The following is a 15,447-nucleotide window of genomic DNA, read 5'->3' on the forward strand; positions in this document are numbered from 1 at the left end:
GGAGGAAGAAGATGAGAGGAAGAATTACAGAGATATTATTTTTATTTTTATTTAAAGATATAAGGTCTGTTTGAAAAAATGATTTGATTATAAAGTTAATATATTTATATAATGACGTGGATATGACATGGCAGGAACAGGTGGAAATTTTTTTAACACCGTTAATGATTTCTGTTAAATTCAATAAATTTAACACTTTTTGACAAGTTTGTATACATAAATAAAATTTTACAAGTTAATAAACAAATTTGACACTTTCATCCAACTTTATAAATAAAATTGACATTCTTCCTAAAAAAAAAAAAAAAAAAAAAATGGAACTTCTCGAGCCCTTCTTCTGAAATGGAATTTATACCCATAAAAAGGTGATGCCATTGCCATTGCCATGCAAATGAGGCAAGTTGGTATCTCTGTATAATAAAAACCATTCATCTCTCTAAAGAAGGAAGACAGACAGAGAAAAGAATGAAGATCAAACTCTTCTTAGTTTCTCTCTTTACTGTCTTTTGCTCGTCTTCCTCACAGACTTGCCAAAGAAACTGTGGCAACCAGTTAATCAAGTACCCATTCGGTACCAGCCAAGGCTGCGGCGACCACCGCTTCCAGAAATACGTGACCTGCAACAGCGAAAACCAGCTCATTTTCACAACCCACACTGGCTGTTATCCAATCACCTACATCGATTACACCAACCAACTTATCTACATCTCCGATCCTTCCATGTCAACTTGTTCTTGCTCTCAGCCCAGCAAAGGTTTCAGCCTGGATTGGAACGCGCCGTTTACCTTTCACGATGATAACGCCTTTGCCCTTCTTGATTGCACCATTAACGGAGGAAATAACTCTCTGTCTTCTCTATGTGATCCAAACGGAGCCGCCATTTGCAGTCTTCTGTATTCATGTCAAGCAATCAGCAGGATAGACATGGCAATCTCTACTTGCTGTTTATATGCACCGGTGGATCTTGGGCCGTCTTTTGAGATGGATTTGGGGAAGTTACAGTGCGGGTCGTATTCAGGGATTTATGGGTATACTTTGGATGCACCGGAGAGCTGGAAATATGGGATTGTGTTGAAGTATAAATTTAATTTCAATAATGAATACCCTATACTCTGTTCTGACTGTGAGAGAAGCAATGGAATTTGTGGATACTTTGGTTCTGGTTCGGGTTCAAGTAGTTCGTTTATCTGTTATTGCCCCGGTGGACTGAATTCATCAACGGATTGCTTATTTCGAGCTACATGGAGCCATGGCTTAAGAAAACTTCCATGGCAGCCTGGTAAGTAAGATCATATTATTAGTGTTTATTTATTTATTTAATAATCTTTATCTTCTTTCTGTATGTTTGTGCAGTGATATGGTTGATCTATTGGATGGTTTCTTTTCATCTTCTTTTGCGGTGAATGAGAGATAGATTCGGGTCGGGCTAAAGGGTGTTGAAGGAATCAAATAAAAGCAAATGGGTTGGGTTAATTGGATTCCGCCATCACCATGGAAGCTTGTATTTTCTTCTTCTTCTAAATAATCATGCTAATGAATCTTTACACCATTGTTTTGTTACGAGAACTCGATGAATTAGATGTTGTAATTGTGGACTGGCCATTATGATATGAAGCTAATCAATAATGGAATATGTTCCCTTCCCTCTTTTAGTTAATTAAGCTATTCCACTCAGAAAGAATATGATCACTTTAATGATTCCTTCTTTATCTCAACTTCACTATCCACCATTTCCATAGAGGATGAACTAAATAAAGCTTCAAGCCCACCCACAATTCTGAAAGATGGAATATATCTTCTTATAGAGGTTTTCTTCTGGTTCTAGAGTTCAAAAGATCAGCTTTAATGGAAAAAGGAAAGATATATATATATAGAGAGAGAGAAATGAGTCAACTTGTGGGTAGGAACTAGGAAGGATTACAGTGATCCATTAATTTATGTTTTAAGATCTATTTGACTTTTTCAAAAAATCTTTAGAGTTATATAAAAACCGGATATTGTTAAATGTTGATAAACAAGTAAGCTGAAATTATGAGAAGAAGAAGAAGATTTCCATATGATTCAAATTGGAGACGGCTGGTCTGGTCTTTGACGGGCTTTTAATAAAAGTCCAGAACAAGAGGACTAAATATTGAATAATTGTAATCTTGACATCGTCCAACTTTGCGTACAATTCAAAGCAGCGAGTAAAGGCTAAAAAAAACCAGACCACTTATTTAACAAGACCAGATCAATTGACGCAATTTATACGTAGTTGAACAACAAAGTTGACGCCGCCCTTTAAACCAAAAATCTTCAAACTTCCATTTCAGACAGTGGATTCGACTGTCCTAAGTTCCTAATCACAGCGAAGGAGGAATCATCGAGATAATAAGGATCAAGGATTGATTCCCTGCCGTTGTTTTGTCTGTGAACTTAGATTGCATGTTTGGTCCAGTCCGGTCCGACGATCGAACGAACGAAATAGATAGAACATGAAGAAGGGATGGAAAGCGATGACGGGTTCAAGGTCGAAGTTCGGAGGGCGAAGTGGAGAATCCGAGGATGGCGGTGATCGGCCTTTAGTTGACCGCCACCCATCTCGAACAGTTACACTAGGTCGTGTCCAGCCTCAGGCGCCAGGTCACCGAACCATCTACTGTAATGATCGGGAAGCTAATGCCATTGTTAGATTCAAGGTCAGCACGCTTTAACTTATCATATCCATTGATTTATCTTTTATTTTTGGAAGTATGTTCAACTTGCTGGGTCATGTTCATGTCTGCGTTCTGACAGTAGTTCATGGTCTTGATGCAAATCGAAGCTAGGCTGCCAAGTGTAGTAGATTAAGTAAAAAAAACATGTTTACAGTATCAGATTCTAGTATGATTGTCGCATTTCCCTTATAGCTGGAAAACTCGGATTTGGGGTCTATTTTTTGTGCTTTTATTCATTAAAACAAAGAGAAAACCTCATCCGGGCCTACTATGTCCACATCTCTATTATATCTTCTAATAGTTTGCTGTAAGTTCTAAAAAGGGGGAGATTCGTCATCCTATCTGAACCACTATCAATTGATCTCAGAACTTTACTAGTTCAGGGGACCTGTAGTTTTTTCTCTTTTGATATGTCCAGGGGCCAATGGGCCATCCTCTCTTTGATTTGTCTTTACATTTCATCTAGAAGGCCTTTAGTTAGTGGATTTCAGAGCCTAGTTTTCAGTAGGGGTATTTGTGAGTTGATTTTAGTATAACCTTTAGTTAGTAGATTTCATGGTTTCTGAACTTTGCTTGATGATATAACGTTTGTTTTGAGATGTTCCAATCACTAGTGGTTATTGATATTCTTCTTCGGTTGTATTGATGAAAACATCGTCTAGAGAAGGAAAGAACAAAAGGCATGTTTGGCTTTGAAATTTTGAAGATGCAAAAAACAACATAGGCATTCTTGGGTTGCTTTTAGTATGATGGAAATAGTAGAACATAAATAGATTTGTTGGACTTGTATTTGTGGAGCGATCAACTTGTGCTCGAGACTGAAAACTAGGCTATGATACCATGAAGAAATTTAGAAAGTGTTAGTATTTGATTTTTATGGGAAAGAAATTCATAATATGGAATGAGCTAAACGTGTCCAGTAAAACAGTGTAAGAAACCATTTTTGCAATTGAAACCATCATTTGAAATAAAATAATAGCTATGAGATCAAGATAATATCCACATTTTTTTATGACTCAGTAACACAAGTCATCAATATAGGATAAATCCTCTATTGAAGCATAAGCCATCAACTAACAATAAGTCTTGCGCATAACCAACATATGCGTCACTAAAGCACAAATAGTCCATTATCAAAGAAACAAGTACAAAATCATGTCCATGACAAAAAAAACACTTCAATCATTTTAGTCATTTGAAGACATTAATGTCTTAGTCAATAGACCATTTAGTCATTCCTAATCATTTATCATCATGATCCATTATAGACACCCTTGGTTTCATAGTTGCAAATTTCAAATTTGGCTCATTTTCCTTTTATTGTTACATTTTGCAGTTTATGTTCATCCATCATCTCGACATGCTTATATTTATATGAAAAGTAGTTTGATAAAAATCTATTGCCTTTTTCAGGGGAATTCTATATCAACTACCAAGTACAATATTCTCACATTTTTTCCAAAGGGATTGTTTGAACAGGTGAATTAGTTTTTTTTTCACCCTTTAACAATCTGATATCATTTTACTTACTTTTGCAGTGAAAACCTAATATCTCCATTGTTGAAATGTGCTTCTGATAGACTTGGTTTGAATAATATGTGAAATTGCTCTTCATTAAACATCTTATATAACTAAAACTGTTGGACGTCGTTTGGAAGCTGGTGACAGATTTTGCCACTTCTATTGCTTTTACTTTTATTCTCATGTAAGCTCATTTTAAAATCTGATATTATTAAAGAGAAGGTAAACCTTTTTTGGAGGAAGTTTGGGGAAAATGTAATGAACAAAGGCAGACGATGCTGAAGTCTTGGCATCCTCTTCTTATATATGAATGTTTTCAAATATAATAATAATTATTATTATTTTATTCCCATGTTCGACATCTTATAGAAAAGAAAAATGCTTGACAAAAATAGAAAAAAAAGTGAAGAACTATGATGCTTGAGCTTTTCACATTATTGTACTGGTATTCAGTTAAGTCTTACACATTACACGGCTTTAATGAAATATACATGTGTTTTTGGCATGCATAAGCTCTTGTTGATGTGGATATGCAGTGCAGCTTTGTTCTTTACTGACATGGGTTTATTTGAGCATCCAGATGCTGGTTTAGAGGTTTCCTAATATATATAATAAGTTGTTTTTGAAGGAAAAACATTGACTCCAATACTGCTGACATAATAGAAATCTTGGGGAACTTCAATTGCCATCTCTTTGTCAGTGCTCCCTTTATCTTTCTGAACATAGTTTGTTTCTGTGTTCGTGCTGACAGTTCAGGCGGGTGGCTAACCTATACTTTCTTACGATTTCCATTTTGTCCTTCACACCAGTCAGGTATGTTGCTGATGGAAGATAAGTAATATGGTTATTTCTTTCTTTCTTTCTTTCATGTTTCAGCATAACTTCATGAGAATATTGCATGTACAGAATTAATATAGTTCTATCAAATTATGTATGTATCAGACAACATTTAAATACTCTCATCTGGTAATCTTTGCAATTTTATGACTATATGTGCTCAGTGCTCACTATCCATCTGTATTTTTGTTAATATTTGCTTATAATGGCTTCACATGCTTTCTAATAGCCTTCAATTAAATTCTTATAAAAAAAAAAATATGATGTTGCTTCTGTATTCTGTGAACTTTCTCTTGCATGTTTGCAATTACGATATGAAGAGTTCATCTTAAAATCATTATTAACAGCTTCATTTTCTCGGGGTGTATTTACTAACTGAACACTTCTGTATCATGCAGTCCCGTGTCTCCAATAACTAATATTGTGCCTCTCAGTATGGTACTCTTCGCCTCTCTTCTTAAGGAGGCCTGGGAGGACTGGGTGAGTATGCTTGCTAATTTATCTTTGGCTTTCAGTTTTCATTCTTGTTTACTTTTTATGGAAAGAACAAATTGCCCTTTCTAAAATTATTATGGAAAAAGCTAAAACAACAAAGCCACAACATTTTTGCGTGTTTTACAAGCCAAGAGCACCAAAAACAAGCCTTTTCATACGAAAAGCTCGAAACTATAATTCAAATAAACAAATCATTTAAAACAAGGCTTAGTGGTTAAAGCAAAACTGGTCACTCCTCATACGGAACAAGTTCGGAGATAACCAGTCTCCTAGTTAATTCTCGACTTCGTCCTAAAACTCCTGGTTATGCAAGGTTGTTGATTTGTGACTGCGACCTTGTTCTTGTCTTTATGAAGAACTAGTTTTATGCAAGTACTTTGTGATATTGTTCTTAAAATAATTAAAAAGTCATAATCTAGTACCACATACATTAGTTGAAATGAATAATTATTAGTGAATTAATTAATTTAATGCTAAAATATATTCTGCAATAAAAACTTTTATATTAGATTTGATCACATAATAATCAAATAACTGAATAAGTTTATACATATTTTTGTCTTAATAAGATATTTTTTTAAGTTAAAGCTTGCATAATAATAATAATTTCGCGGAGATTTCTTTTATTTTCTTTTAAAGAATGCAACTTTTCATTAATAATGTCGCGAAGATTGCGATTGCAAGAATAGAAGCATTTAAATATTTTTTTTACTAAACATATAAATATTAAACTTTATTATATCAACTTATCACATATATTATCAATTAAGGTGATTATTCATTTCCAAAAAAACAAATGCGAACATAAATAATTATGCCATAAAAACTAAAAAGTATGCAAGAGATTATCACTTTTATTCAGTTAGAGTAAACGATATAATATCATTATTTCAAACTCATCAACTATAAAAAAATATCATTAATGTTTAAAGGTGTATATTGGCTCTGCTATAAAAGGCATTACCCATGCAAGATTTTTTTTTATTTATTAAATCACTTCCAGAGGTTATCAAACTTCTTGTATAGTAAATAAACTCTATAATTTATATTCTATCAATGCTTAGATTTGTTTGTTCTACTTATATTTTAAGAATAAAAATTGTAGCTTTTACTAACATCTTCTATTCATTATCCCTCAAATTTTCATAGGCTTCAAAACTCATAAAAGGTTATATTCATCTTTTCAAAACCTCTGTAATGTTTTGTTATTTGACTTTAATAATATGTAACAGATTCTTTTAAGCAAAATTATATGAAGACATTAATAGGCCTCTTAAATATGTAAATACCCCGTTGTATTCAATCACCTTCTTTTCCATTTGTATACCTCAAATTTTCATGTTTCAAAACTCTCAGAAATTTATATTCATATTTTCAAAATTTCAAGACTTTTTGTTATTCAACTTTTCATTAAATGTAATAGATTAGGTTATGCATACATCAAAATATCCAAATCGATTTTATTTTATTATGGTGTTGCAGAAACGATTTCTGAATGACAAAACTATAAACAACACTCCTATAGAGGTGTTGATTGGTCAGGAATGGCAGAATACTACTTGGAAAGATCTTCAGGTTGGAGACGTGGTGAAAGTAAGTATTTGTAGAATGAGGTATCCGTATTATATTGCTACCAGCGATCACTATTTGTTGTTATTTTTAACATTCCTTTCATGTGGATGACTGGTCTACAATTTATTTGAGTAGCTTCTACGTGTTCTGTGTTCCTTTTATTTTTTTCAAGAAAATTCCATGTGTTCCTTATTTTAATTTATATCTTTGTTCAAAGAAACACAATTATACATATGTTTAAGTGTCTCTCCTTGTTCCTTTGTAGCCTTCTTATAATGCTTTTCTATTTTAATTTTTTTATGCCGAAGTTTTGTTGCCTTTTCTTACTGCTACATGATTTATTTCTCTATCCCCATTTAACTGATGTTGCTATACGTGAATATCCATTAAATTTGAGTTTACCTTATGGGGAAGTTATTCGTGGTTTCACTTTCATTTGTTGGGAAAAAAGGGGGAATAACAAACCACTGTTTCATTTCGTTTGCTTCATACCAGTCCAAGCAGTTAACAATTTCAAGATATTGAACTAATCTCTTGGTCTTTCCTTTCCTGGCAAAATCTGGTATTCTTTTTGATTTGTCCATATGTAAATAGATTGTAGACTGTTCCTATCCATCACAAGAAGTATTAACAGTTGGTTCCAAAATGTTGACAAAATTCATATATGCTTGTTCCATGGGTGTACAACATACTTCTAGAAATACTAATCTTGAAAGCCTATACAGGAAATAACAAAAACTTGCTTTATATAGTTCTTGACTAAGATTTTCTGGTGGAAATCATGGATTTCACTAGGTTCTTTCAATGTTGTGCTACATTTGTTCCTTTATTTATATGGAATGAACGATTGTGTCTGCAGATTAAACAAGACGGGTTCTTTCCTGCAGACCTGCTTTTCCTTGCTAGTACAAATGCTGATGGTGTCTGCTATATAGAGGTTTGCATTCACTTCTATCCAATTTATCTGTTCAGATAAGGTTTTTTCAGTTTCTTTTTCTTCACCTAATTCCTTCATTTTGCTTCCTTTGACAGACTGCAAATTTGGATGGTGAAACGAATTTAAAAATCAGAAAGGCTTTGGAAAAGACTTGGGATTTTGTTAGTCCTGAGAAAGCCTCAGAATTCAAAGGTTATTTTCGTCTGCTTGAAATTGTTGATCTGTTAACAATTCCTTTTCCGGGGTGATTTGTTCAAGATGTTGAACACCAAAGTTTGATTTTGGAAATCATCTGTTCTTTTATTAGTGTCGTACTTGCAGTGTTTCAAGATGTCACCTAGTCTTAGCTATACGATGGTCTTTCCATAAATTTTGTTTTTTGAGAAAAAAATGGTCTTAGATAGGGAAATGACTCTTTTCCAGCGTAGGGAAATATTATGGCTAGGATACGTTCTCTATTGACCAATGTCCTACAGGATGGGTATCAAACAAACAAAGGTGTTGAGTGTTGACTTTATTGTTCTAGGCTATGATGATTAAGTGCTTGATACCTTGGACAATTGATTGAAGTAACTTTTGTATATGTTGGGTATTTGAATGATAACGTGTCATAAAATGACAGAATATGAGTTGACCCTTGATTGACCTAAATGGAAAAAGGTATAAGCCGAAGGGAACTCTGTATGAATGAGTACAGATTATTTTCTAACATTATTAAATAATTGCTTCTATTTTTCATTCATTTTGAAGATATGTTATTAGGATCTTTCATGCTTGACTGATCACACTTGCTTACATCAATTTCAGGTGAATTGCAATGTGAACAACCAAACAACTCGCTGTACACTTTTACTGGCAATCTGATAGATCAGAAGCAAACTGTACCACTATCTCCAAACCAAATTCTACTGCGAGTATGATTATGTTTTGATTCCTTCTGACCGCTAGATACGTTTTATTCCATTTCTCTCTTCTTTTTCCTATGGCTCATATGGCTATAAATAATGTTGGCAATACTTGGGTTGTATTTTATGAGAGAAAATGTCCACATAATCACATTATTCTCTACGACATAATATTTTCTCATTTGAAGTTGATCTGTTGTTTCAGGGATGCAGCCTCAGGAATACTGTATACATTGTTGGTGCTGTTGTTTTCACCGGACATGAATCAAAGGTGCTATATTTTGACAAATTATTATTTTCAGACCCTTTCTGTCAATTCCTGGGGGTTGGCTTGGTTTGCATGAAATTTCATTTTTGGAATTCAACTGCCTATGCATATGGGAGTTTTTGAAAGGATGAAATAATTTCATTATTCCACTGTCACGTGTCGGTCACGTATATGTGGGAACAATTGCCTATGCATATGGTAGTTGCTACCATATTTTCTTTTCTTTCAGCATAGTGTTATTTATCACTTTACTTTTTTCCTAGGTGGGGTTGATTAATTAGCTGTTTGTGTTTGATATGAAGGTTATGATGAATTCCATGAATGTTCCTTCCAAAAGAAGTACTCTGGAGAGGAAACTTGACAAACTTATACTGACCCTATTCTGTGTTTTGTTCAGCATGTGTCTAGTTGGAGCCATAGGCAGGTACAATGATATCTACTGTGTTCACGTCCACTTTATTGCATATTTATTTGTTTGATGGTGTTCATTATGCTTCATGATCTTCTTGCAGTGGTGTGTTTTTGAACAAGAAGTTCTACTTCTTTGGGCTTTGGGACCCAAATTTACGTCCAGAATTTAACCCTAACAATAGATTTGTGGTAATAATTGCATACTCCTGAAAAGAGGATCCTTACAAGTGAATATTTCTGTAAGATAATATTGGTGGTTGGTTGAACAGGTCGCTCTACTGAATATTCTTACCCTTATCACTTTGTACTCACCCATCATCCCAATTTCCCTTTATGTCTCAGTTGAGGTAAGTGCTATTCTGATTTTCTTGTATACCTAAGTTTACGTGGGGATTTTGGATTAGGGACTCATTTATTTTCTGTATACAGGGGATAAAGTTCTTTCAGTCCACTAAATACATAAATAATGATCTGCATATGTATCATTTTGAGTCAAACACTCCTGCATTGGCACGAACATCCAACTTGAATGAGGAACTTGGTCAAGTAATGATCTTGTAATTTTCACCCAACACATTTATTCTCTATAATACCGTTATTCAAAATAATTTTGCTGTTTCACTTTTTGCATATTTTCCTCAGGTGGAATATATATTTTCTGATAAAACTGGAACCTTAACAAGAAATTTGATGGAATTCTTTAAGTGTTCAATTGCTGGTGAAGTGTATGGAGCGGGTATCACTGAAATTGAGATAGGTGTTGCTAAGCGCAGTGGTGTCAAACTTAAGGAGGTATTTCTGTCTGCGATATTTTAAGTGACATGACTTGATGCAGAAATCAAACAATGTTCCTATTAAATTTGGCAGGGTATATCATCAACTGCAATACGTGAGAAGGGTTTCAACTTTGATGATGCTAGACTTATGCAGGGTTCTTGGAGGAATGAGCCTAATCCTGATATGTGCAAGGTAAAACAGTTTAGCTAGTTGTCATGGATCTTTGAGTGTATGTCCTAGGAAAAAATGGACCCTATATGCAATTTTGCTAATCTAAGACACAGCTAATACAACTTTCCCCACTTTTTGAATCCTTGTTCATTTCCTTGTCTACCTTTTCTATTTTTAAAGGAATTCTTTAGATGCCTTGCTATATGTCACACTGTGCTACCTGAAGGTGAGGAAACGCCTGAAAAAATTCAATATCAAGCTGCTTCTCCTGATGAAGCTGCCTTGGTTGCTGCTGCAAAGAACTTTGGTTTCTTCTTTTACAGGTATGCATCTCATGCACCTTGCAAAGCCTACTTATTAGTACATTACTTCCCTTCAAGGCATGTGCATATTGTTTATCCTATTATTGGGTTGTTTTGGTATGCATTTTTTTATAAGGATCATGATCCCAAAAATATTACTTGCCAAAAATCAGTGTTCTAGAAAATAATTTGGATTCTGATCTAAAATCAAATGTCTATGCCAAATGAAGCCAAAAATACACTATAATATGGATCATGATCCAAAAATTAATCTTTATACTGAATGAACAAAACTCACACTATAATCTGGATTATTATCCAAGAAATCTTATATACCAAACAGAAAGGAATCACTTTCAATTTTAACTTTGTTGATTTTCCAATGGGAACAAAATACAAGTTTCCAAATTTGTTAACAAAGTTTTGCAAGAAGCATGTATCTTTCCTTGTGGAGCAGACTGATTATATTTCTGCTGTAAAACCTGTAGAATTTTCACCTTCTGTAATCAAAATGGAGAATCGTATTGTACCTTTCACAAAATTTTATTTCATGCTGTATTTCTTCGACTTTCCTATTGATTAGTTTTTCGAACCAGGTAAATTGGGTTTTTTCATATTTTCTTTCTCAGGCGCACGCCTACTCTAATCTATGTTCGTGAATCACATGTTGAAAAGATGGGAAAAGTCGAGGATGTTTCCTACGAGATTTTAAATGTACTTGAGTTCAACAGGTTATTGCTTTTCCTCTAATTGTCCATTTAATTTTTACGACACTTCATTGCACTTACATTTGTTAATGTTGTTAATTCAGCACAAGGAAAAGGCAATCTGTTGTGTGTCGCTACTCAGATGGTAGGCTTGTGCTTTACTGCAAGGTACTAGCTAGGCTAGCTCCATCACGTTTTTCTTTTATTTACGTTATTGGTTAGCAGATGTAGACTGAGGGTTGGGTCTGTTTCAAACAGGGAGCTGATACAGTAATCTATGAAAGGTTAGCTACAGGAAACAATGAAATAAAGAAAACAACTATAGAGCACTTGGAGCACTTTGGATCTGCTGGACTTCGTACTCTCTGTCTGGCCTATAGAGACCTGAGTTCTGACACTTACGATAAATGGAATGAGAAATTTATTCAGGCTAAATCTTCTCTTCGAGACCGTGAGAAGAAATTGGATGAGGTTGTCTATGATTGACTCTTCTGGATTAAGTTCTTTGTAAAAAATTATGAGTTTCCATTTATGAAGTCAAGACTGGTGAATTGTTTTCAGGTTGCAGAACTGATAGAGAAGGATCTGATTTTGATTGGATGCACTGCTATAGAAGACAAGCTTCAAGAAGGAGTGCCAGAATGTATAGAGACTCTCTCAAAGGCAGGAATCAAGATTTGGGTGCTGACCGGTGACAAATTGGAAACTGCAATAAACATAGCTTATGGTAAGTAGTGCTCATTAGAAGTAGATGCTACATGAACTGTTGGGCCTTGTTTGATCTTGGGTTATTTGAATAACGAAGTGGTTATTTACAAATAATCTTGTTTGATGTAGGTTATTGAAAATCGGGTTATTTGAGGGTTAAAAAGACATTTAGGGGTATAAATATATAATGACCTTTTTTAATAGAGGGTGTTTTCGTTGATAATTTGAATTTTTTGATTGATGAGTATATTGATAGGATAGTGGATTATTTGAATTAATCTCAAATAACCCGCATCAAACAAGGCCTTATTTTTTTTTTTTATTCTTATACCTTTCCCATGATTATTGTTTTACAGCATGCAGATTGATCAGCAATGACATGAAACAGTTTATCATTAGTTCAGAAACTGATGAGATAAGAGAAATTGAAAGCAGAGTAAGGAGATTTTCTTTCCTTGCGATGTGCCAGGAATTCAATATATCAGGTTTAGTTTCACATTGACTTAATTTTCATTATATAGGGTGACCAAGTGGAGATTGCACGCCATATGAAACTTACTGTAAAACACATGTTAACGAAGTCCCATGAGGAAGCATTGCAACATCTTCAAACTTCTTCAGAAGTAAAATTAGCGCTCGTAATAGACGGGAAGTGCTTGATGTACGCTTTGGATCCTGCTTTACGAGTAACTCTACTGAACTTGAGCTTAAACTGTACTTCAGTGGTCTGCTGCCGAGTGTCTCCTCTACAGAAAGCACAGGTTTGATTCCTTTGATTGGTTAAGAAATATAGCCCCTATTTATTCCCGCCCATGCAATAGGGAATATCACACACCTTGTTTGAACTTTTCTGAGAAAAGGTCAATGTTTTATAACATAAAAAGGTGTGAACACAAAATGAGTTAAGAAGTTACAAGCAAAACTGAAAAAGAAAAACAGGAAAGTCACAAGAGAAAAAAAAACCCACAAAATACAATTAAATATCGAGCAGCTAAATAAATCCCATCCTGTGCAAGTTCCTTCCTTTTTAATTAAAGCAAAAGAATGAAGAAAGCATCTTGTTTGAACAAGTGTAAGCATAAAGTGAAAACCCTGCTTTCCTCTTAGCATCTGCTATTTCCTGTCCTTTTGATACATACTTTTACTTTATGACACCAATGAAATTGTAAATAAAAGTTAATTATATTTTCTTCTTGTTTTAGAACTATATGTCCTGCAAAACTTATGAGAATTATTTCTATATTGAGTAATTGTTTCTGTTTGAAGGTAACTAGTCTAGTCAAGAAAGGTGCAAAAAAAATAACACTTAGCATCGGTGATGGTGCCAATGATGTTAGCATGATTCAAGCTGCTCATGTTGGTGTCGGAATAAGTGGTCAAGAAGGAATGCAAGCAGTGATGGCCAGTGATTTTGCTATTGCTCAGTTCCGTTTCCTCACAGATTTATTGCTTGTCCATGGACGATGGTCATATATTAGAATATGCAAGGTATTTCTTCTTTTTTCCATGGGAAAATGCATTTCTCAATAAAATATTTATGCTCTAAACTTTCTCTACAGGTGGTAACATATTTCTTCTACAAGAATCTGACATTGACACTGATCCAATTTTGGTTCACCTTCCAAACTGGGTATTCTGGTCAGAGATTCTATGATGATTGGTTCCAGTCTTTGTATAATGTTATCTTCACTTCAGTACCAGTTCTAGTTCTTGGACTTTTTGACAAGGTATATCTTCGCGTCTGGCTGATTCTATTTATTTTGATAATCGTGAACTGGAAAAGTAAACTGTTTGTGTTTTATAATAGGATGTGAGTGCATCTCTTTCAAAGCAGTACCCTCAATTGTACAAGGAAGGAATAAGAAATACCTTCTTCAAATGGAGAGTTGTAGTGGCCTTGGCTGTGTTTTCAGTTTACCAATCATTGGTGATCTATAAATTTGTAGCCATTTCCAGTTCTACAAGTGTTGACTCAACTGGCAGGATGTTTGGCCTCTGGGATGTGAGCACAATGGCGTTCAATTGTTTGCTTGTGACTGTCAACTTGCGTCTCCTTCTGATGTGTAATACGATCACAAAATGGCATCATATTAGCGTTGGAGGAAGCATCCTGTCGTGGTATATATTTAGCTTTATATACTCGGGTGCATTCGTCAACAAGGTAAAAAATCTCACTTGTTATTTTACTATCTATATATAACTAGAGGCGGGGCTTTATTGCGGAATTTCTTGTGGTCAGGGTATCTACGGGACAGTGTTTACCTTGATGAGCACAGGATACTTCTATCTAACCCTTCTTCTCATTCCTATTGCTGCTCTGTCATTCGACTTCCTTTTTCTAGCGTAAGATCTAAGATCTCATGTTTCAATTATAGCAGCTAATATGAAGTAGGAATAAATAAATAAATAAATAATTGAATTTGGGTTATTCAGGATTCAAAGATGGTTCTTCCCTTATGATCACCAGATGGTTCAGGAAATGCATGCAAATGAAACAGATATTAGTAGCAGTATAGGGTTGGTGGAGGTTGGTACTACCCAGCTCAATCCAGAGGAATCGAGGAGATTTGCAATGGCACGGCTTCCTCGAGAGGGATCTAAACATACAGGTTTTGCATTTGATTCACCCGGTTACGAATCCTTCTTTGCATCCCAAGCCGGTGTGCTTGCACCTCTCAAAGCATGGGATGTTGCCAGAAGAGCCAGCATGAGAGGAAGGAAAAAGAAATAAAAATAGAAATAATAATAATAATATGAAAGATATTATACTTGTACAAAAGAAATTCTGCAATAACTTTACATGAAACAGCTTCTTTTGTATATTAGTTTTATTCTTTTAGGAGTCTAGTCTTCAGGAAGATGTATACTCTCACAGATATAGTATGTTTTAATAACTTACAAAATCATTGTTAAAATTTTAAACAATTTTTTTATTGAGTTGTGATTTCTGTTAAAGATGCATGTAACAAATATCAATTTCAAATAAAGTGTTGTTGCTGGGTTCCTATAGATTTTGATTTATATATATTTTTTAGATGGTTTATGAAATGAATAGTCGTTTAAACACTACAAATAAACCATTGTGAAAAAAAATAAAATAAATATATTACAAAGTGCGAAGATTCTCCGGATTTCAAGAT

The 15,447-nt window shown here is 34.4% G+C and overlaps 2 protein-coding genes across 2 annotated transcripts; both read left to right on the forward strand.

Moving 5' to 3' along the window:
• The first annotated feature begins 391 nt into the window (after positions 1-391).
• LOC124923929 (wall-associated receptor kinase 1) lies at positions 392-1,652 on the forward strand. The gene is made up of 2 exons (XM_047463931.1): positions 392-1,279; positions 1,354-1,652. The coding sequence occupies exons 1-2, from the start codon at positions 466-468 to the stop codon at positions 1,401-1,403; spliced, it is 864 nt and encodes a 287-aa protein (XP_047319887.1). The 5' UTR covers positions 392-465; the 3' UTR covers positions 1,404-1,652.
• A 456-nt stretch (positions 1,653-2,108) lies between these two features.
• LOC124923925 (phospholipid-transporting ATPase 3-like) lies at positions 2,109-15,184 on the forward strand. Its single transcript, XM_047463925.1, has 27 exons — positions 2,109-2,678; positions 4,110-4,175; positions 4,969-5,030; positions 5,453-5,534; positions 7,032-7,142; positions 7,981-8,058; positions 8,154-8,250; positions 8,866-8,972; positions 9,169-9,234; positions 9,534-9,655; positions 9,744-9,831; positions 9,912-9,989; positions 10,072-10,188; positions 10,285-10,434; positions 10,510-10,611; positions 10,771-10,913; positions 11,522-11,623; positions 11,704-11,767; positions 11,858-12,070; positions 12,161-12,326; positions 12,664-12,743; positions 12,829-13,068; positions 13,574-13,795; positions 13,867-14,034; positions 14,115-14,468; positions 14,547-14,650; positions 14,741-15,184. The coding sequence occupies exons 1-27, from the start codon at positions 2,475-2,477 to the stop codon at positions 15,036-15,038; spliced, it is 3,684 nt and encodes a 1,227-aa protein (XP_047319881.1). The 5' UTR covers positions 2,109-2,474; the 3' UTR covers positions 15,039-15,184.
• The last annotated feature ends 263 nt before the right edge of the window (positions 15,185-15,447 follow it).

Source organism: Impatiens glandulifera, chromosome 2 (assembly GCF_907164915.1).
Source record: "Impatiens glandulifera chromosome 2, dImpGla2.1, whole genome shotgun sequence".
Taxonomy (NCBI): Eukaryota; Viridiplantae; Streptophyta; class Magnoliopsida; order Ericales; family Balsaminaceae; genus Impatiens; species Impatiens glandulifera.